Source organism: Limanda limanda, chromosome 9 (assembly GCF_963576545.1).
Source record: "Limanda limanda chromosome 9, fLimLim1.1, whole genome shotgun sequence".
NCBI classification, from domain to species: domain Eukaryota; kingdom Metazoa; phylum Chordata; class Actinopteri; order Pleuronectiformes; family Pleuronectidae; genus Limanda; species Limanda limanda.
Window position 1 is genome coordinate 24,609,675 of NC_083644.1, and position 22,077 is coordinate 24,631,751.

At 41.0% G+C, this 22,077-nt stretch overlaps 2 protein-coding genes across 4 annotated transcripts in view; both read right to left on the reverse strand.

Moving 5' to 3' along the window:
* The window catches only part of ryk (receptor like tyrosine kinase), a 48,785-nt gene extending 39,230 nt beyond the window's left edge, over positions 1 to 9,555 (reverse strand). For all 3 annotated transcript variants that reach the window (XM_061078304.1, XM_061078305.1, XM_061078302.1), the window contains exon 1: positions 8,968 to 9,555. In XM_061078304.1, coding sequence (XP_060934287.1) covers positions 8,968 to 9,181 — 214 coding nt within the window. In that variant the 5' untranslated portion in view covers positions 9,182 to 9,555. The remainder of the gene's footprint in view (positions 1 to 8,967) is intronic.
* Positions 9,556 to 12,100: 2,545 nt separating this feature from the next.
* Positions 12,101 to 22,077, reverse strand: part of sned1 (sushi, nidogen and EGF-like domains 1) — a 28,068-nt gene continuing 18,091 nt past the window's right edge. Inside the window, exons 20-32 of the mRNA XM_061078383.1 lie at positions 21,722 to 21,838; positions 21,312 to 21,602; positions 21,038 to 21,221; positions 20,722 to 20,834; positions 19,585 to 19,863; positions 19,273 to 19,414; positions 19,106 to 19,188; positions 18,272 to 18,370; positions 17,128 to 17,244; positions 13,252 to 13,339; positions 13,030 to 13,109; positions 12,905 to 12,928; positions 12,101 to 12,786 (exon numbers count right to left, since the gene is read on the reverse strand). Of these exons, the coding sequence (XP_060934366.1) occupies positions 12,767 to 12,786; positions 12,905 to 12,928; positions 13,030 to 13,109; positions 13,252 to 13,339; positions 17,128 to 17,244; positions 18,272 to 18,370; positions 19,106 to 19,188; positions 19,273 to 19,414; positions 19,585 to 19,863; positions 20,722 to 20,834; positions 21,038 to 21,221; positions 21,312 to 21,602; positions 21,722 to 21,838 (1,637 nt within the window). The 3' untranslated portion in view covers positions 12,101 to 12,766. The remainder of the gene's footprint in view (positions 12,787 to 12,904; positions 12,929 to 13,029; positions 13,110 to 13,251; positions 13,340 to 17,127; positions 17,245 to 18,271; positions 18,371 to 19,105; positions 19,189 to 19,272; positions 19,415 to 19,584; positions 19,864 to 20,721; positions 20,835 to 21,037; positions 21,222 to 21,311; positions 21,603 to 21,721; positions 21,839 to 22,077) is intronic.

A 22,077-nucleotide genomic window follows, 5' to 3' on the forward strand; every position in this document is an offset into this window, starting at 1 on the left:
GATTTAGAAATCTTTGTGTAATATAACATTTGAATATGAATTGATGCAGTTAGAACGAAGCAAACTTTCGGACGAAGGGTACTCAAATTTAGATCAACCTATATATTTATCAGCCATAGCATCATGTCCAGAACATGTAGAGCTTGCACTGGGTTGAAAACCAAAACTTTGTTATGGACGCAGTTTACACAGCTCAGTGTGATGGTACATTGTAACTGATTCAGAGCAGTTGAGCAAAGGCATTCAAACTTGTTTTGCAGCTTGGTCATGTTGCTCACATGAACTGGATTTAGATAATAAAATTCACCCGAAGAAAAATAAATGTCATAAATAAAAAAATATTAACTTCGTAATGCAGTTACCACACACTCAGACACACAATTTTTTTCCATCAGCAATTAGATTAAATCAAAACATATGACTGAATACTTATGTACTAAATATGAAACGTTGACATGACAATTGTTGTACGAATGACTGGTGTCAAAATTCAGAATAGGAACAATGTACATGGTGCTTGCTAGTTCATCTAGGCTGTCTCTAATTCAGAGCTTGTGATTTCCCTTGTTATTTCAGCTAATAGTAGATCAACAGCTTGTCTTCAAAATGTACAGTTTTGACTGAAAAGCATTGTGTTACATAGTAATCATTTTTAATTTAGCCTCTGAACCCTTTCACAGCCGCCCTTAAAATAACATCCTCTCTAACATGAGGCATTGGGTAAACACTTTCAGCAGGAAATCACCTGACAGGCCATCCCAGCTCACAGTTAGCTGGCAGGGAAGGAGGGCACTTCAGCGATGGCAGGTCTAAAAACTGAGTATAATCATTGGTTTGAAGTGTCCATCATCCCTCTATCTTCCTGAAAATCAACAGCAACCTGCTGCACATAGCTGGATTAAACTGCTATTCTCATGCAAGGCCTGTCTGGTGAGGACCCAGGTAACTAAAGTGCAACACCTTAGTGCTGTGATACAGCTTTTTTAATTACTTCCAGGAATAAAAAAAAACATGATCAAAGTGTAAACTGAGAAGTAATGCACGATATGATGAGGTAGAGTACAAAGAGAGGATGTTCTCTGAAAATCACAATCGAACATACGGACCAAAGACATCAGCTAAGCTTTTATCGTTCTGTGGCAGGACATGTAAAAATAGTCACATTTAAAAGTATCTTCAACTGGAGCAAAAACACACACAATCTCTGTGGTTTCCTTTGAATCGCTTCAAAGAAACCATACATCAGCTTCCCTCTTTTATTCTGTGGAGTGCCTCAAGGGCAGACGAGGATGAAGGCAGGGAAAGGAATCTGAGCGAGGCCGTCTGATTATAGGCACCTCATTGATGCCTATTTGCTGCTCAGACATTTACTCAACGAATGGTTTTGTGAAAAAATGATTAGCTGTTAGCGGCAGAATGATTTTCATCTCAAGGCGACCAAAGGGTCATGTAAGAGGTCTGACACACACACACGACTTTACTTATCTATTTTGAGATGCTGTTTTACATCGGCAGCTCTGTTAGTATCGCAGCAGATGGAAAGTCTGGGCTGTGTGCACGTGGTCAAATCAATTTTTTTAGTTTAAGGACGTGTATGTACGAGCATAATATAGCTCCCATCTTAGAAATGCTACAGAAAGGGGAAGCCTTGGAAAACTTTGGATTTTAGCCACTGTTGCTTCTAATGTTTCTTCATGTCCATAACGTAACAACAAAATTAAATTAGTATAACAGCTCAAAACCTTGTGGCATTTACTGTCAAATGAACACAAGATGGTATATTTATGATTCCAGTTTAACAGAAGGGAAACAACTTATAAAATGGGCTGTTGCTTTACAGAATCTCCTTTGAGTGAAGCAGCTCGGACAAAAGATGTGAAAGCAGGGGCTCCCCTATTCAAACACAGGATCCTTGGAGAGTGGCATGAAGGAAATGAATAGTGCTGCCAATCACTCCTCACTGTTCGCACACTCTTTTTCAAAGCCCCTGCTTCGCCTTTCAGCTCTTTGGAGGAGGGGAGGAAGTCTAGCGATCCGAAATGCACTTGGCTCTTCACAATACGCTGATGCTTTAACACACTTGCTCACATTTTCACATTTTTATGAGACCTGGTTATTTTTTCGCAAGCTTGTTCCCGATGAATTAAGCCATACTCTGATGACTGGGGGACCCTTGTTGCTAGATTTTCCCCACAATAAAACAAAACAGAAAATGTCAGTTTTCCTGGTGACGCAGTTGTAATCCCAGGCAGAATTTGTCTCATCAAAATCCGCCACCAGCTGCAGCTGCACAAAACATGTCTCCCAAAACAGACTCTCTCTGTGCGTACTTTCCACCAAGAAAAATTCCTTAGAGTCAAGTGTTGGAGATCAAGACCACTGGTGACTCTACCATGGAAAGCTGGGCTTAAAAAGTTAATTATAATAGGAGGCAGCAAAGACGCATTGAATGTACAGAAAATATGTTTTGCTTCATCCCTCATCTTTTAAAATGATCACGATTGGTCAGAGTATCAAAAAATGGAAAGACAGAAAACCATTAAGGTCTGTAAATCATGAGCCTTATGAACGTCTGCCCTGGTGTTCAGTGAACACTGACGCCGTGTCTGAGCAAACAATAATTATCACAAAATGTTAATACAATTCTGCCTCATTGATAAAACAATAATAATCTACTAAATGTATCTGCTCTCCTTCGTCCTGCTTCCCCTCTCCATCTTTTCAGGTATTTGCTGAGTTTAATAGAATTGCCAGTCAGAATCTTGACTTGGCTTTATAGGTTCACAGTCTGGTAGCAACAGCTAACAAGTGCATACCCATTTAATATTGTGAGACGGATAAAGGTTAATGTGATTTCATTTATTCCCTTGTCCAAAACTCTTTTTACTCTTTAGGCATGGCTATTAAGTTAAATAAACTTTAAACGGTTTGTTAGATGCACTTGTTAATTTAAGCACTGCACACTCAATTGTTAGGGAACGAGTTTGCATACTTTTTTTTAACCATAGCTGACTTATTTTACAGTGTACATAAACAACCTTGGAAAAAATATTTTTCTGTGCTTAAGATGAAATGAGTGGTAAATGTACTTATTTAGAACTAAAAATATTAAATACAATTCTTGACAAAATGTTAATACATTTTGTTCTTCCCCCCATCAGCAGGATTTTCTTCTAGATTAATTTAGTCCTCACACAACCTCTCCCTCATACTGTCTCTCTCACTCACTCTCTGACTGGTTTTCCAGTACTGGATGTATTTTCCAGTGTTTGGTTAATGCAGCTAATGTCCCTAATGAAATGTGGAAGAATCGTTGTCACTTAGGAAAAAGATAAAACACAACTTTTATACGATTAATCATGAAGGCCTAAGTGTGATGCTTACAACTTAAACAAATTATACAGCAAGAACAAAAAATATCTGCAAACAAAAGATGGAAAATGGTGCAAGCTTATTTCTTTAATGTTGCCTTCAAAAATGTGCATAAACAAATCCAACTGCTTTTGTATTCTGATAAGGATGCGAAACGTACAAACTTAGACAACTGTGCAACTTTTTCCTGTGAGCTTTTCTAGTTAGTTTTATTATACTTGAATGTTCAGATGAGTCAAAGTAACTTTCTGTGTTGAAATGTCTTACTTTACCCATGACAGCCAACTGAGCCTCCAGGGTGTAAAAAAGCTCCCCATAAGTTAACACATGTCAAGATGAAAATGAATAACACAATCTGTTATAAGCTATTTAAGCTATTCTTTCACCAACGGAAATAAACAAGGGGTTGTTGTTGAACGCCCACGGATGCACAAACTGCAGCACTGCTGCTGAAAAAGACCCTCGGCAAAACATTGAAATAGTACTTTTTAACTTTGAAGATCTGATTCACCAACTCTTCGTTTTAACCTGAATAAGGTTGATTCCAGATATATAAATATATAAATAACTGAAGTGACTTTGGGTCAGTGAGTTTGCTTCATAAAAAGGATCAAATGTGGCTTTGGCAGCTTTTGACCCATCACAGCCAGTCTTTCTCTTTGGGTCTTGGTTCAAACCACAACAATTGGACCCCTGCTATAGGAATTGCTGCCTATGTCTTTATGTAAAACTCTGCCTAACATCAGGCACAATGTTTTCCTGTTGCTCACCAACCCCTCGAGAGTCAGGTAGTTTAAGTTATTAAACGAGGAATGTTGAAGATACCTGAATGTCCATCTGCCACTGAGCACACAGCACCACTACATCACTTGGTGATCTGTTTTTCCTATCCCTGTAATGTCTCGATGCTTTATAGGCTCATACAATTTTATTACAGTATGGTTAAAAATTTGATTCAACAGAAATCCTGTCCATTGTAGGATATCGATACAGTGAATGTTTAAGAAACTTCACAATGGTCAGAATTGAGCTTTGAGAGGATTTTAAATGGTTTTAAGGGTTAAAAATGTTCATGGAATATTTCATGGGTATTCACAAAACTGACATAAAACAGGCTTCAGCTCCACTAACTTGCATGTGTGGGATTATGTGACTTTATTATACTGCTCTTATCATACTCCAGGACTGCATTTCTCATCTGAGTAACATTTAACACACATAATATAGCAGTATGGACATAACATAACTAGTAAATTTGTTTCCGTATAATTTTAAAAACAGAATCATGACATGCACAGGTCAAACCTGTATGTTTGTGTTCATAGATAATGAGCAGAGTGTTGTTGATTCCTAAATGTTCCTGATGAGACAATCCTGCTGACAGCTCTGCAAAGAGGCAACATGTCACGTTTACAGATCCCACGGTGCTTTTAAGGTGATGAGCTTAAAACAATGATCTGATATGGCTTCATGCTTTCACTGGAAGGTTCCAGTCATTTAAATCTATTAAACAAGGTTAACCAGTAATGAGCTGCGAGTTGAGGTGATCACACCGATGAAGAATTTACTTTGCAACCAATTCCTGTGACGGTAGCAGATGGCAAATTTAATTCATGGCTATTGAGATGTGAAAAAACATCTCTTCAATTAGCATAGTTTAAAATCATGATTACTTGTTTGTTAGAAAGGCCAGAATGTTTTGTTTTACTCATCGGAGTAGATGTTTCACTAATAGAAGCGAATAATGCCTCGCTTCTATTCAAGTTTCCCACAAAGCCAAGACAGGGTGACAATGAGCCAGTGTGGCCACTTTAATGTGTCAGACCAGGAAAAGCACAGGTCTGGAGTTTAGGTGTAATTGATAACGTTGTGCGTGCTTGCTGAGTGACACAGCTTTCTGGGACATTTGATGGAACTCAGCCATTGTGAATGTTATTAGCTATACCTTTGCTATCTCTTCCTAAGAACAACTGAGCATGTCTGCTTTGTAACAGGCTCTACACCTGGACCCTCAAACTGAAGCAGTTAAACCCAAACAGGCCATCTGAAATTGTATCATTTGCTCCTGTGCTTTTTCTAATATGACACGTAGTGTGCACGCTGACTCACTGGCCTGGCTCACCATGACACCCATTTATAGTCATCTCAAGTGAATCTCAACTAAACAGCCTCAGTTTTACAAAATACCTCCGAGAACACAAGAACACAAAAAAAATCCACAAGCAATCAAACTAACATGCCAGGCCAGTATTAATAAATTCTACATCAACGATCCATCAAATACCAGTGAAGAACTGTGAGAACGCTGTGGTCCAAATATTATTGAGCAAGGCAGACGTCTTGTCTTGAATGGCGTGTCTAAAAATCTAAATTTTTCATGACTTAAAACGCTGTTTGCGTGTGGACAAAAGGCTCAAACACTGAGGGACAAGTTCAATTTGCTGAACCTCTGCATCAGTGTGGACAGGCTACACGAAGGCAGACGAATTTTCTCTATTGATAAAAAAATATGTAGATAACATGTTATCAGAATTTAAAGCACTGAAACTTTTAACTTTAACATTTCTTGCATTTGCTATCTTTTGCACTGAACTCTGGACAGTTCCTCCATAATTACCCAGGAGGATGTGCATGTTTGAACACAAATGTTCTAGTTTCTGCTGACTTTCTCCATCTGATATTCTAATATAATGTCGGTAGAAATCCAGGAGAAGTTGATGTGTGAACACAGCAGGATTAACTGTTAACCAGTTGATTAACCTTTTAAAATGCGACAGACGCAAAAGTAAAACAAAAAGGAAACAAATATCTCCCGGTGAAGAAGCAGCATTATACACGTAGAAGACACCACCGAAGACGCTGCTAGGGTGCTGTACACATGGTCACCTGATCTCGTCATTAGAGTCAATACGTCACTTCTTGCCTCTATCTGCTGCTCCGCCTCTCGCCTGAATAATGCAGAGGATTTGATGCTGTTGTGAACACGTCTGTGCACAGAACCTCCCGCTGTGTTGTGCATGTGTGAAAGGGAAACTACGGCTTAACTCTTTAGCCAATTCTAGAGATTATACCTACTGGTCATGTCTGAAAACAGCTAAGCTGGGCAACTCCAAATATGGTGAACACAACATGGCTACTACCATGGACATTATTCTAAGGGAGCCATGTGTGGTTCTCTGGATACTCCTACATGGTAAATACAAGATCCTCCACAAAACTCCCCTGAAAACGTTAACAGACACAAGCTCTTTGTGGTTTGGAAAACATTTCCAGAGGATTACATTCCTTTTTTAGTCAACAGGAAGTTGTAGGCATATATGTTTAGACCAGGTGCACAGTCGGGTTTTGAAAATCTCCTGTTTGGTCACAAACACAAACAAATCAAAAGGCTTTAACATGTGGTGCATTGATGTATGTCAAATTAATCAAATTTTAGGTTTGACAAATTCATTCAACAATCAACCATTTTCCACTAAGTGGGTATACAAAATTCTTCATTGTCTAGTCATAATAGTTGCTATATCAAGAACTTCTCGGTACCAACTTGTTTAAATACACAAGTAAACCTTGTGTTGTTTCATAAAACTGCAGAATGACTCCCCAGCAGCCTATCAGCGCTGTGATGTTGACACCAGCTTCATCTCCTACCAATGTTTTATTCCCCTACAACTGCATCATGAAGGTTTCTGTCCACACATACTTTTAGCTCCACATGCATAGTTGTCAAACAGTAAGAGATTTCTCCATATGACCAAATGAGGTTTCAGGCAAACCACAAGAGAGGCCCTGGTCAGGCAACAGCAGATTAACTGTAGCATGATGGAGAACAAGGGGAAGCAGGGAGGAAGGAGTCCGCCTACGGTCCAACACCAGTCCGATTACAGAGAGGAGAAAATGAGGAATTCAATGTTTTTAACAGACCGATGAGCAAATACTTTTGATGCTTTTCTCAACAAAAAGAAAAAAATCACTGACCAAAATAGTAACTTAGTTTTACAGTGTATGTGGCATTCCACAGCACATGAAAGATGCCACAGATTTACATACATGTGATGCTGATGACTGGGTTCAAACATCAAAGATCCTAAACATAATCACAAGCAATCCAGCCTCTCTGATGGCTGCCACTGTATAGTTCTGCATATACAGTATGAGGAGGTGGGCCAACTTCCTGTTAGGACCCTGGACACAGGGACAACAGAGACACATTTTGCTGACATCTTTGCAAAAAACAACAACCGACAAGACGATTCATGCATTTAAAGCAGCACAGTGATGAGCCGAGCCTTCCTCCCGTCACAAAGACATTACGTATTCGCACTTCTACCCCTTCATTACAGCGTGCAGTGGCCAACACAAAGCAAATGATGGGTTTCAAACTGCATCCTCGACACATCTTTGGTAAACCTGAAATTATCAACTTAGGACCAGCACATTTTCCGTCTATTTTGCAGGTCTGAATACAGATCACTGCGTTTAACTTGATACAGACACACAACTGTGTATATCCCAGTCAATAGTTGTAGTTTTTTTTTTATGTATGGATAAGAGCTGGTTGAATACACACCACCACCATAGAGCTGCTTCAAGCCTGTTTTCTCAATGATGTAACTTTTGGCTTATTCGCTTGAGGGAATATTGAATAAGATCAACTGTTGGGCCAAATGCAAAAAGCTATGCACAACTGTGTTACTGGTTTAAATTGAAGATCCACTCATAATATGTTGAGTTTTTTTCAAGTAATCCACCTTGATCTATGTGGACTCTCCATCATCTGCAAGAGGGCTCAATAAAATCAGTTCTGTGATGACATGGGGACACACCATGACCAATGTTAATCTGATACACCCACAGACGGAGGCCTGTTAGGGACATTTAGAGACAACATCTAAGACTAAACCTGTAATCTACACCAGTGAGGAGGTCTTCTTCAGATCAGTGTCCTGGAAGTCTTATAGAAGCTTGGACAAAGACATTATCTCGTCCTCTTTGAATCCCCAAGGCTAATCGTTTATCACCATGAGCTCACCACACAGTAACCACACTGAGTACAGCAGAAGATAAATCTGATGTGTCAGTAGCACATGTGTGTATTACTATGAACTATAACCATGACGTGAATGCTCGTGGGTCAAGGGTGAATACTCCACTGAGGGAGTTTTTAAATACAAGTGACAAGTACAAACCTCTCTCATTCTGGATGTGGCACTATGGCTGCTCTTTAAACTAGACAAAATTAAGAGGAAGAAGGTTGTAATGCTTCACCACAGTCCAGTAGAGTTTTATAGGAACACACACAGATGTGAGGGGGGGGGGAGAGACCTGGCACCGCTGCATGACAACACACACACACACACACACACACACACACACACACACACACACACACACACACACACACACACACACACACACACACACACACACACACACACACACACACACACACACACACACACACACACACACACACACACACACACACACACACACACACACACACACACACACACACACACACACACACACACACACACACACACACACACACAACAAAGTTTGAGGACAGCTGCCATTGAACACAGGCCTTCTTACCCAGAAGCTTCTTCACCTCCTCCACACTCATGTATATATTGACACTGGGCTGCTGGTAGTTGTTGTTGTTGCCAGAGGTGCTGCTGGGGTTGGCGAGGCATCCAGCCCCCTCCAGCAGCAGCAGGAAGAAGAAGCCCCCCAGCCTCCACGGCACCGAGTGGGGCCAAGCTCGGGGCTCGGACGGGCTGCCGGAGCCGCGGATCCAGCCCAACATGGCGGTGGTCCCCTGGCTCGCAGTAGCTCTCGGTTTCCCCCGGTCGCCGACTCCTCTCTCATCCGCATGTGGAGTTAGTCCCGGGGGGCGACATGTCGAGTCCCTTCACGCCGCAGCGCCACTTGTGGCACGAAACTCCGCTCGCCTGTTTTTGTCCTCCGCCGCTAGCCGAGCTAAGTTAGCCTGCTAGCCGTCTGCGGAATGTGTGTTAGAGCTCCGCACGTTTACGACGTTTTCCCAAAAGCACGTAGACAAAGTCCCGCGGCGGCGCCTCGCTGCGAGGGGCCGGCGGTGGAGGGAGAAGAGAGGTGAGGTCTCAGGGAGGCTAACACGTCCAGCTCCGAGCCTCCATGTCTCCGAAGCTTTCTCCTCACTTTTCATAGGAGGAGGAGGGGGAGAAGGGGGGGGGGGGTGGTCAGCGCGGCTCTCTGCTCCGAACTGTGGCGGTGCCGCCTTCACGGGCTGTCGGGAAATTCGGGAATATTGCCACTGACCGACTCCAAAATGTGTGCGACAGAGGAAACCTATGTGAGAGTGCGAAAGAAGTCGTGATTTAGGAAAACAAAAGTCGTTTATTTATGAGAATGAAAAAGTATATCAATGATGAAATGATTAGTGAGGGGAGTTTCACTTCCTCTGGATCCAAAATATTGAGTCGACCAACCTCCCTGTTACTTTCAAAACCGGGAAATTCCTTTTAATATCACACAGATAATCACTGATAGAGACGTCATCTACTAAATGCAAATGATTCTCATGACTTTACGACCTGTTTTTCCTGAAGATTACTTTATTCTGACTCCCACTGTAAGGACTTTAATTTCATAATTTTCCTTTTCTACATCCAATAAAACGACTTAATTTTGGAAAAAATATCCGAAAACAGCCATTTTTCTTGTAATGTTACGATTTTACTCTCGACTGTCAGATATTCCCCTCCCCCCCTTTAAGTGGCCCTAATACTCTGCAAACATTAACTCACCATAGCAGAAGACAACCTGATATATTTTTGTCATATTCCAAACAATCACCACAACTCATTTCAATATATCTAGATCTATGCATGTCTTGCATTTTTGTAATGGTGTACAAATGTATTTTTAGCTGTCAGTAATATTCCACCAGTCAAGTCCATTCACTTATAAGAATTCATTTTAATCTAGTATCCACAAGATAATAATTCCAATTGACTCGCCTTTAAATTGTATTCAAGAAGCGTTCCAGAGGATGGCAAGGAACATTCCGAGGTTCGGTGAAGGCAGCAAAAAAACCCTATACTCAATCTGGAGAAGAAGCAGTGAAGATCTTTTTAAACTCGCCAAAACTCTAATATCGCAAAAAAAGAAGGAGGTAGATGTGGAGCAGGCATATTTTCCCTGAGGCCACCAAGTGGTAGTACACATTAAATGTTAAACTAAAGGATACAATTCAGTGCAATGTGTGTTCAGTTTGTGATGGTTTGAGGGGTCAGGTCACTGGTCTTCAATCACAGGCCCTCAGTGGGAGGTTTTGGGCAACTGCAACTTTTTTATTTGGTGTAAAATTACACTTTTCACATTAGAAAATAAAAATGTTTAACCCTCACTTGTTGCTGTAGCCAGTCTCCTGCATAAAGAATGATCCAAAATAAAATATGCAAAAGGAACATGTGATTAATGAATATCCACATCAATACACAACATTAATGATGTAGTTTTACTATTATAACCATATGATGATTATAACTACTCTTTAATTGGAGGTACAATACTTGCATTCAAGTCAATCTCGTCTACAGTGGTTTTGGCACAATGCACACATTATGTAGAACACACACGTGTCTTAGTGAGGTGTTGGGTGACCACAAGCCTCCAAAACAGTTTCAGTGCTGCTTGGCATAGTGTGTGGAACTCTGCTGGAGCACAGGATTTTCCGAGTGTGATGTTTTGAAGATGATTGTGGCGACTGCCCTGAAACTTTCCATCTGGGGAACAGCAGAGAATTTCATTGCTTTCATACTGATGAAGCCATTGATGGACCTTCCTGCCTGCACACAGGCATAAGCATTAGAATGTTTCTTATTAATCAGTGTATCTCTTTTAATTGTTCAGTTGTCTGTCATGAGGGATGTAACAGATGTGTCATTGCAGATGGAAGGTTGAGCTGCTGTCTTTGGGCCAACTGCAGGAGTGTGTATAGTTGAATCTTTGGTTACTTGGTGGAAAGTGTGATGATCTGCCCATTTTCTCTTTTGTCTCCATCTATGGTTTAAGACATAGCAAGAGCTTGAGTCTGTTTTGGAAGTCAGTGTTCACCAGTGGATGGTAGAGTGAGCCAGTGATATAATCTATAATCTTGGCAGTAGTAGTAGTCAATAGTAAATGTTAGTCAGAAGGACAGTATTTTTTTTTTCTTCTTTTACATGTACCACAACTGAAACTGGTCATGTTTGCCTCATCTTGTTGATGAAATACTGTTAAAATACTTCCAATCAATCAGGTCACTTTGGCTACTGTTGAACTGACTGACCCATTTAATAAATCACATAAAATGACTGGTTAACCACATCACGTAATGTTATTATACTAAGACCTCAAAGATACTAAGATACTTGAATGACATCTTTGACCATGTCTTTATCTCTTTGTGACGGTCATACTGTGTCTTTTAGAATGAATTTTCTTAAATACAATTATTTAGCAGGTATTTATGGATAAAATAAAATGAAGATATAGTTTGTGGGTATTTTATATTTTTTCTTATATTTGGGTGTGGTTTTAATAGAAGCCATAACAAGTTTCTCACAAGTATTTTTGTATTTATTTTGTGTGAAATAAACTAAACTTAATTATAATGATAAACTCTGTTAATATGGATACTGTACTTTTTAAATATATAATTCAAGATGAAAACATCAACCAAACAAGACACCAGAAAAAAAACATTTTAAATTTTTTATTAATAAAATATTCACCTACAAAATGGCCTATAAACACTATTTACAGAGTAGCAAGCACTGATGCCTGCAAAGACACAGAAACAGATATTTATACACAAATAACACTGTGCACCATTGTCAGAGGACAAGATGAATTTATGGGGTGTGGGGAAAAAAAGTTTTCCCATCATCATTATAAGACCGGGACTCTGAACACTCTACAGTTATTTCCCTGAGGGACAAACCTGCAGCTGAATCACAAATAATACAATAAAAAAAACCTCTCCTAATGTGTCAGCATGGACATGGAATTGAGGTATATAAGGTATCTGATGCACTGCAGTGGACTGCTTTCCAATGATATTTGCATACAAGAGTTTGTATGAAATATGAGTCATCATCCATCACAAATGATAAATGATTTGGGGCCATCTTCACTGGGTCGACTAAAGCTTCTTCACGAAAGCACGGAGCAACAGATTGAAGCTCTCAGGACGTTAATGAAAGCGACCTCATTTTCAGATGAATGACGATGTGTGTCTGAAATGTTACAGTGGGCTCTGACACGGGTGTTCAGCACAAAAAAAATGACCATAATCAGTTCAAGTAGATTATAAACACCAAAATTGAAGTAAGGAGGTTTTCACATGACAGTGACAACAGTCCTTTCATCGGTTAACCAAGTGCTCTGGAGAAAAGGAGAGAAAAGACAAATATTTAGGATAATTGTCGAACATCTTGTGATGTGTTACAGCACCAGTGAAAACACAAGGTAGGATGAGGATGTTGTGTTCGAGGAAACCTACCTTTATTGTTGTCTGTGTGTTCTTCTGGCTGCTGAGCGAAGTAATAACAAGGTGTAAAAAAGAAATGCGTTAGTTTTATTGCCGGAAATGACCTCATCATTGTTCAGACAGTGTTTTGAACTTACTCTGACTTTTCTTCGGAAGCACTGGTTCACAAACCTCTCGATAACAGACGTCCTGCTGTACTTTATACGTTCTTTTGTATCTGCAGAGAAGAAAACACGCACGTCTGTTTGACCCACAGGATAACACGTAATCTCTGCGTTACTCCAGCTTTTCTATTTGGATGTACTGTAGATCTAGATGTAAGGAGCAGAACTGTAGATATGTTGCCTGATAGGACTTACAGGTAGTGGCAGACTCCACCCTCCCAGACAGGCACACTCTTTGTTTCAGAGTAGATACGGGTACATGGGTGGGGCACTCGCTGGCACGCTGCAATACAAAAAAAGGCCGTCACAAAACACGAGGGAATTAATGTTTTAAGTATTGTCAGTGAGGAATCGTCTGCTGGATGGTTTAGGAGTCATGTGGGCTGGAGCCGGGCCCTGCTCTGTGGCTGATGGATGGTTTTAGGAAAGGAATGTTTAAACAATCCGACGCTGGATGTTTAGTTGAAGAAAAAAACTGAAGAGGGGCGAGGGTATGTCCAGTGTCTCCTCGAAACACAGTTTCATCAACACTGAATTGAATCAAAAACTGAAATTTTCCCAGTTTTTCATTGTCATTCTCTAGTTAACATGAAGAACTTTGTTTTTAAAGAAACTTTAATGTCACCTTCTACACTATCAAGACAATTGTAATGTCTAATGGTGAATTAACGTCTCCATAGAGATTTGCTTAGCATTTTCTTATAACCTCCACCAAGGAGGCAATGTTTTCATCTGTCCTTGTTTGTCAGCAGCATTACACGTTGCTACGGTGGCAGTATGCGCTCCAGAGGGTCCTTCTTATTTAAAGCTTTTACATCTTCTCATGCATGTATGTAACATAACCATGTAGTGTATTTACAACATAGCCAGTTAAAAATACAAATTGAACTCCACTGATATTTTAAAATGTTCAGTACTGCAGATCAACTGTTTCAAAGCTTTCTACACTCTCCAAGGAGGCTTTGTTTTCATTGCTGTTTTGTGTCTGTCTGTCTTTTAGCAGGACAACCTTGAAAAAACTTGGCTAAATGAGGAACCCGTTTACTTTTGGAGTAGATTCAAATAAGTGGGTTGATATAAGATTTGTTTTTGTCAACATTGTGACTTTTCAGAATTTCTCAAAAAAGAATGCAGCGACCTTTATTAAAAAAATCCTTCATGTTTAGAGTGCTATCTATTAATAAAATTTGGTACAGATCCGTATAATAAATATGGTGATAAAGTGGCCAAACAGCCTTGGCAGAGGTATGCACTTGCAGAGTGCCCTTCTAGTTATGGAATACTTTAGTTTAGAGTTACACGTCATCATGAATTAAAGCCTAATGCTCAAGACTTTTAAAGGCCTTATTCACTCCCATTTATCTATAACTCACCAGAAACATAAAGGAGCTTCCATGCCACAAAGTAATTCAGAAATAACGTAATCACTTTTACGCAGCAATAACACAGGAGCAGCATTTTCTGCTTCTTCCCTTTAATAATATCTTTCTTTAGTTCTGGTTTTTCAATAGGACTGTACATATGAAGCTGCGTTAAAATGTGGATTCCTTGAAGTTTCCCTACTTCGCCCAAAATAAGACCAGTAATGGTAGTTGAAAATCTTGGTCAGGCTATTTACAGGAGCAGGTTATCGTTCCAAAAAGGAGGGAACACGAATGATCTGAATAATAATCGAATACAGTCATGTTGAGAAGCACATTGCATTTTATTTATGCCCTTTAGAAAGGGTCTGTGAATTTATATAAGAGGCTTAAAATCAATTATTATAAATAATGTAAACATGGCATTGGACACTGTAGATACTGCAGTCCTTCTTTCTGACTGTCCTCCACATAAAGCAGTAGAAGAAAAGATGGCCAAGAGACTTTTCCTCCAGGCAGATGGCAGTTTCTTATTTACAGTCTGTCACAGATACATTGAAAAGAAGCTGGTGACTTGTGTCAGCTGTACTGTGTGTCTGGAAAATGAATAACAGTGCTTATAGTGTATGGGGTATGGCCTCCCTTGAGTGCAAGTCTGCATGATCTGTACATGTGCTACTTGCTACACGACTTTTAGATGGGAATATTTTCCTGTGACAGAAGAGAGATACCAAAGATGAAGTGGCCTGAGAACAGAGAGGAATATTGTCCACAGATAATATACCGCTGCCTCATTCAAAGTGACAATCACTCAAAGGATACACTGAGTTATGAATATAACACTGGGTCCTTGAAAGGAGGAAAGCGGCACGGCACAAATAATATGGTGCTTTGTGCCTTCGCTGACACTGTATTCATGTTGTACATTCATGCCCCTGAGCCTTAAAGTTAACCAAGCCATTGATAAAGGTCACAGGGGTCAATCGTCAGTGGAGTGTGTTTCCTGCATATAAGATCTCTATACATAGCTCAGAGCTCTGTGACAGTTAACACGATGACATTTGAATCTAACATACATTAAACTTCAAGTTCACACCCCGAGATGCTCCACTTACACTGAGAGCAAGCAGAAACACAACCCTCGGGAACACAAAGACGGGACTGTAAATCCTGCACTGACACTCAGGACAGCTGGGGGGCAGACATCTTTCCCCAGAACCTCTTTTGTTCACCTATCCCAGTGGCATGAATGCTGCCAGTTTATGTAATGCTTTAAGCTGTGGGCTTGTTTTCACATGAACTAGCATTAAATTATCCTTCAATTTTCTGCATCATTTATCCAGTCCAGGGTAACGGAGGCCTTGCACCGATGCTAGCTCGAGTTTCCAATTCAGCTAAACATTTGTTTGGACTGTGGGAGGATAATCACACATGGAGAACATGCAAACTCCACATAAACACTTCGGAGCCTCCTGAACCACAGTGCAGAAACCTCAAGACACCAAGTCTCTTTGTTGTGACTGGGCCTCTATGGTAAATTAATGGTAAATGGTCTGAATTTATATAGCACTTTTCTAGTCTTGATGACCACTCAAAGCAGCTTACTGTACAGTTTTTGTCATTCCTACACATTCCAACAGTGCATCTAGTGAGAGCCAATTTGGGGTTTAGCCTATTGCTCAGGGAAACCTCAGCAAGTGGAATGGAGGAGCCGGAGTTAGAACCAACAACCTTTTTGGATAGTGGGCTACTCGCTCTATTCTGATTTGGAAAGGAGCTTCTACTCACACTAGCGTGCTTGGCTCTTGAGATTGACGCATTGCTCATTGGTTTACCACTTTGGTCCAAATAATAATATGCCAGTGACTGTCTGATGGACTGATATGACATCTTGTGCCCACATTCATGGTCCCCAGAGGATGATGATTTGAAATATGTGAATATCATGGTCTGAGCCTCTGGCGTCAGAGGAACACATGTGGCACCAGTGGTTGACATTTGTGGGTTTGACTGAAATGCCTTGAAAACTATGAGATGGATGGCCAATACATTTTGTGTAGACATTTGTGATCCTATGACTTTTCATGTAGCGCCCCCGTCAGATGAAAAGTAAATTTTTTCAATACTATGGTTTGTGACCAAATACCTGCAAAACTAACAACACAGTCATCAGTCTGATATTAATGCCCTCACATGCTAAACCAAGATGGTGATGGATAAACATTACGCATCAGCATTGTCCCTAAGAGCCTGTTAGCATGCTGCTGTTAGTATTTATAGCACTATGGCTAAGTACTCTATACTCATACTGGAAGCATGACAGAAGTTTCCGAGTCTTGTTAAGATATACAAGACTATTATTTCAAAAACATGTGCGTGCCCTGCCTCTCGGACAGCAGCAGATGGAAAAAGCTCAAGCCCCCTGCTACACCACAAAAAAAATTAAAGAAATATAACCCATGGAGTTTAATATGTTACTGACTTCACTAATCAACTTGTAGATCTAGTGTTTAGGACAAAAAGCAGTGTTAATAAAGAAAACCCTTGTTCAGTGTCCTTAAAAACATCAACAGGATGAGCGACAACCCATGCTCACTCACTTGCCAAGCAGCAGCCTGTGTTTGCGTGTGTGTCTGTGTTTGTGTGTAGGTATGTGTTTGTGTGTGTGTGTGTGTGTGTGTGTGTGTGGAGAGGAAGCACATAAACTTACACAGTTCACACTGTTTGCCCTTGAACCCCACTGCACAGTCGCAGATGAAGGAGTCTCCTCCGCTCGCACATGTACCCCCATTCTGACAGGGCAGACTGCGACAGTCCTGGGGCGACTCTAAAAGACAACAGCTGCCATTAACATCCACACAACAGAAAGGAAAAGTGTCTCAGGTTTCAGGCTCCACATTATTTTCAGCTGACACTGCATGTTGATGGTCTCTGACTCTAACACCTCTTCCCCTCTTTTCTACCTTCAAGAAAGTTACATTTCGTTCTCTTTCAAGGTTTCATGACTGACACATCATTTCACATCACTGTACTCAGAAAACACAACACCCTGTTTACAAGAACAGCAATATTCAGACTATTGACTTTAATCAGAATTAGATTCAATGATGATGTTTACATGAGTTACTTATATGGAATATTCCATTCAAATTGCCGTTTACATATCACAGAGAATAGTGTGATACCAAGCAGCTTGTAACTGCCAAACATGTGGAGGTCACAAATATACTATAATGTGATTAAGAGTGTGTCTACATAAAGGAACCTAAGTTAGGATACTTCACATGGTTTAAGAAAATTTTAAAAAGTGGGTGTGTGGCACAACGTGGCCAATCGTTTCACTTTGACCTAATCAAAGGATTGGTCAAAATCCTACTACCTGTCTGTCGCTAACAGACCTGCCTGCCTGTGCACACCCAGCCCGAGTCTTCAGCCGAAGAGACATACACCACCAGTCGGATTTAAGCAGTTGTCAGACAGTGTGCGTTCATATGGGCAAAGTTTTGACGAGAGGGTGGATAGAGGGGGGCGGGACGGGATTTTTCTAAAGCGTTGCTAGCTCTTGCTATTAAGCTATAGCTTTTGCAGGATTACCAACCCTAGCTTTAATTCAATCATTGCTTATTCTAAATATGACATTATTCATGTTAAGGTAATCAGAACATTTTTTTGTTTTATCTGGTTAAATTCAGAATATAACTGTCAATTTAAACATAGTCACTGATAAATAACATAGAAACCAATAAGTTGTCTCTCTTCAAAAGGACACTGCTCTCACATGTGTGACACATCAGCTGGGATCAGTTACAGCGGCAGATGTGACATCCGCTGGAACAAACAGCAAAAACACCTACCAGGCTTCCTTCTTAAACCTTCTTCTTGAATCTCTAGTGCAAGGCTGATTTTGTTTGTTGTTTCTTCCATCTTCTCTAATCGAATCGGAGGCTCAGGCTCTGCAAAGCAAAACATTTTCTGTCATGAATCAATGTTAAAAGAAGACAAAATGAATGACATACTGCAGTTTGCTTCCTGCTACACTGGGAAGTCGTACTACATGGGACACTTTAAACATGTTGTGTACATTCCTCAGCCTGGAGCACAGAAACACAACGTTGCTGATTTGACAATATGACTAAAATCATATTATGACATCATGGGTGTAACACTGAGGAAAAAAAAGGGCAGAACATTTCTAGAAAGGAAGCGATTCTCCCTGGAGCACGGGATAACATCTGTAAAACAGTTTTCTGTTTAGACCATCGGCTATAAACCTCTGCACTGTGATGCACTAACTTAACCAAGTGAAAAACATTACTAAAACTCGTCTAAGAACTAAAAGAAGAAGATTATTCCTGAAAGTCATTGGTGTCTGACTTATCTGTGTTTGTCAAGAGCTGCAAGATAAAGTGGACACCATGTGCAAGATTAATCTGGGATAGCAGAGAGACCAGTTTACATTAGAGGACCACCCATATTTCATTCAGACAGGCCTTGGTTAGGAACATATGCTTATGCAGTATGACTTAAGTTAAGATTAGCCAATAAAAAAACTCCTTTATTGTTTGTACATCCTGAGCACATTAGAACAGATTCAATTGTGTAAATGTTTTGGAAAAGGTGTCAAACGTTGGTAAAGTGGTGACTCATGACTTAATGTTTATCACACGTCTCCTACGACTCTTACTTACTATTACGATGTCGAATGGCTTTTCGAGGTAAGTGAGTGAACTTAGCCGTTATCTTTCCTCTCCTGTCAATTAGCTCTGTGTATCTGCAACACAGAAACCAATCGTATCAGCAGCAATATAACAGTATAATGTTTTTAATGGCTGTTTGTTCATCATCACAATCATACCTGGGAATTTCCTCAGAGTTCTCCGTCACTGCTGCGCCTCCCAGGTCCTGAGGCTGAGATGGGGGAGGTGTGCGTCCCACCTGCGTCCCCTGACCAGTCGCCGCTGGCCTCTCTCTCCTCGGTGATCTCCCCTCCATTGGCACTGCCCCACAGGAAATGAGCACAGAATTTGACTTGAAAAGCACCCACTTACAATCATACGGCAGATTCATTAAAAGCAGATGTTAGATTTGGGCAGAAAAAGGAATCTAACTAATGGGACATTTTATTGTATATAGATGGAGGAGATGAGAAGCCCTTGCAGACACTCACAGGTAGTGAAGGCTAAGTGCTGAGGGAAGCTGTGGATCTGCTGCTGCCCCGTGCTTTTGACCGATGTGAGAGCCAGATAGTAGTGCTGTCCTGGCGTCAGCTCACGGAGGGTATACGATCCTAACTTCCCGTTGGGCAGGAAGCGACTCCTGGTATTCAACCCTCGGGTCACGTTGACCACAAAGCCATCTGGGACACTTCTCGGGTGGCGGCTCCAGGTGATCAGCGCGGAGTTCGTGGTCACATGTGACAGGGAGAGGTTCTGTGGGGGGAGAGGCCCTGAGGGAAACACATGGCCAGACTGTTAAACAGATACCATTGTTTGTTACTTCTTTTTGTCTTGTCATTTTGTTTGCTGCGGTGTAAAATGATGTTAACTAAATATGTAAACTGCTGCCAATTCACAACATAACCAATCACAGAACTAATTGACCTGCGCATCACTGCTGGTTATAGCAATGTATACAATTATCTGTGCTTATAGAATGAATAAATGCATTTATTATTTTATTCAACTGTCATTCACCAGAAGGAGTTTAGCTCATATGAGCTTAAGAGACATTACTTACATTTCAATACAGGAAAAGAGAAAAGCAAGTTAAAGCAGGCGACATATGGCTATGGATCAAAACCCAGAAACTAGATATCAGATTTCAATTTAACAAACTAAATATACAATGGTCTAATACACGGCTGATAGTCTTGAAGAAAATCTGAGCTTGATTCAACACTTTGTATGTAAACATTCACTGTAATCCACATTTGTCTGTCGTGTCAAACAGGCTGGATTGTCTGGCAGACATTTTCAGGAAAAGCTTAACTTGAAGAAGAACTTGAAGTACATACTAGAATATGGAATAATGTTTTTTTAATTCTCAATCCTTTTCAAAGTTTTGAACATTTGATTCTCAAAGAAAAAGAGATTTAAATAAAAACAGACAAAAAGATAAAGCCAGTCGTATGACGAATGTTCATATTTTTCCGAAAAGGAAGTAGAAAACGTGTAAATCGTAAAAGAGATAAATCCGACGAACATGACTGACCAGCCAGCAGCTATTTTAGTATCATTCAAATCCCTTCAATGTAATTAGACATAATACATAGTTGCACTAACAGCTAAGTAGTGAAGTAACCTACTGCTCCAGAACTGCAGTGGTCCAACTGAGAGGCTGGTGGAGGGAAACTCATCTGGTCTGATTCCACTTTGAGTCAACACGTCCACTGTGTACATCTGACCAGGAAGTAGTGAACTGAGAAACACACAAGGGTAAATGCACTACAGTCAAACAAGCATGGCACCTTTGTCAGCAGTGGTTAAAAAGCGCCCTCTGGTGGTTGAACAGTATATTACCCAAAGCCCTTCAAAGTGCACATCACCACTTAGTGGACAAGTAATGCTGGAGGGCTGTACAGTTGCCTGTGTTCATTTGAAGCATTATTTTGTGATGCTGACCTGAAGCTGTACTCCGTGGTGCTGGTGTTGAGCACTGCCGTGCGCGCCTCGCTTCCATCCGACGGCAACAGAGACACGTGCACCCGGCTGACCGCTGCATGACGAGCCGCCTGAACCAGCCAACGCAGCCACACCTGAGAAGAGGACACATTCACCAGCTGCAGCTCCTCCACCCGCCGAGGTCCTGCACAGAAACACACATGGAAATGTAATCAAACTTATACAGACATCTGGTTACACGTGTTACTACCGATGCATTTAGGAATATGCTCACTGGTGCGTATCAGTGCGGTGGCAGCTTGACTGGAGTCCTTTCTGTTGGTGCTGCGTTTGATGGAGAAGGTGGAGATGTTGTAGAGCAGGCCGGGCACCAGGCCCCGCATGACGTGGGTGGACTGATGCCTGTCCAGGTAATCAGTTTTGGGGTCACCACCACGCCCCAGTGGAGCGTAGGTGACAGCGAATCCGCTGATGAGGCTGTGCGAGGGCTCCGGCTCGTCCCAGCGCAGCTCCACCTCGCTCTCTTCCACACGCAGCACATGAAGACCAGAGGGAGGCAACAGGTCTGGGAACATTGGCAACCTTACATGTCAGATCCATACATTAAATAATTACAGAGTTGTCTTAGAAATACACAGCAGACACGCTGGACACGGATGCAGTGTGGTGTGACTCTCCACTGACCTTTCTCACAGTCTTTGCCCGTGTATCCTGTTTTGCAGACACAGTAGTAGTTTCCTCTCCTGTCAGTCCTGCAGACGCCACGGTTTCCACAAAGCTGCAGTACACATGGATCTTCCACTGGGGGGTGACAAAGATACACAGTTTCTACAATGCGGCTCATGCGCGACTGATAGATAGATAGATAGATAACTTTATTCAATCCCCGAAGGGAAATTAAGTCGTCATAGCAGCCGGTATATTTGAATACAATAAAACACAATACAATAGAATAAAATAAAAAATATTGAGGTAGAAAGAATAAAAACAGAAACACAAGATAAATAGGTAGATAAGGTGCAGTGGCAAGATGATGGTAA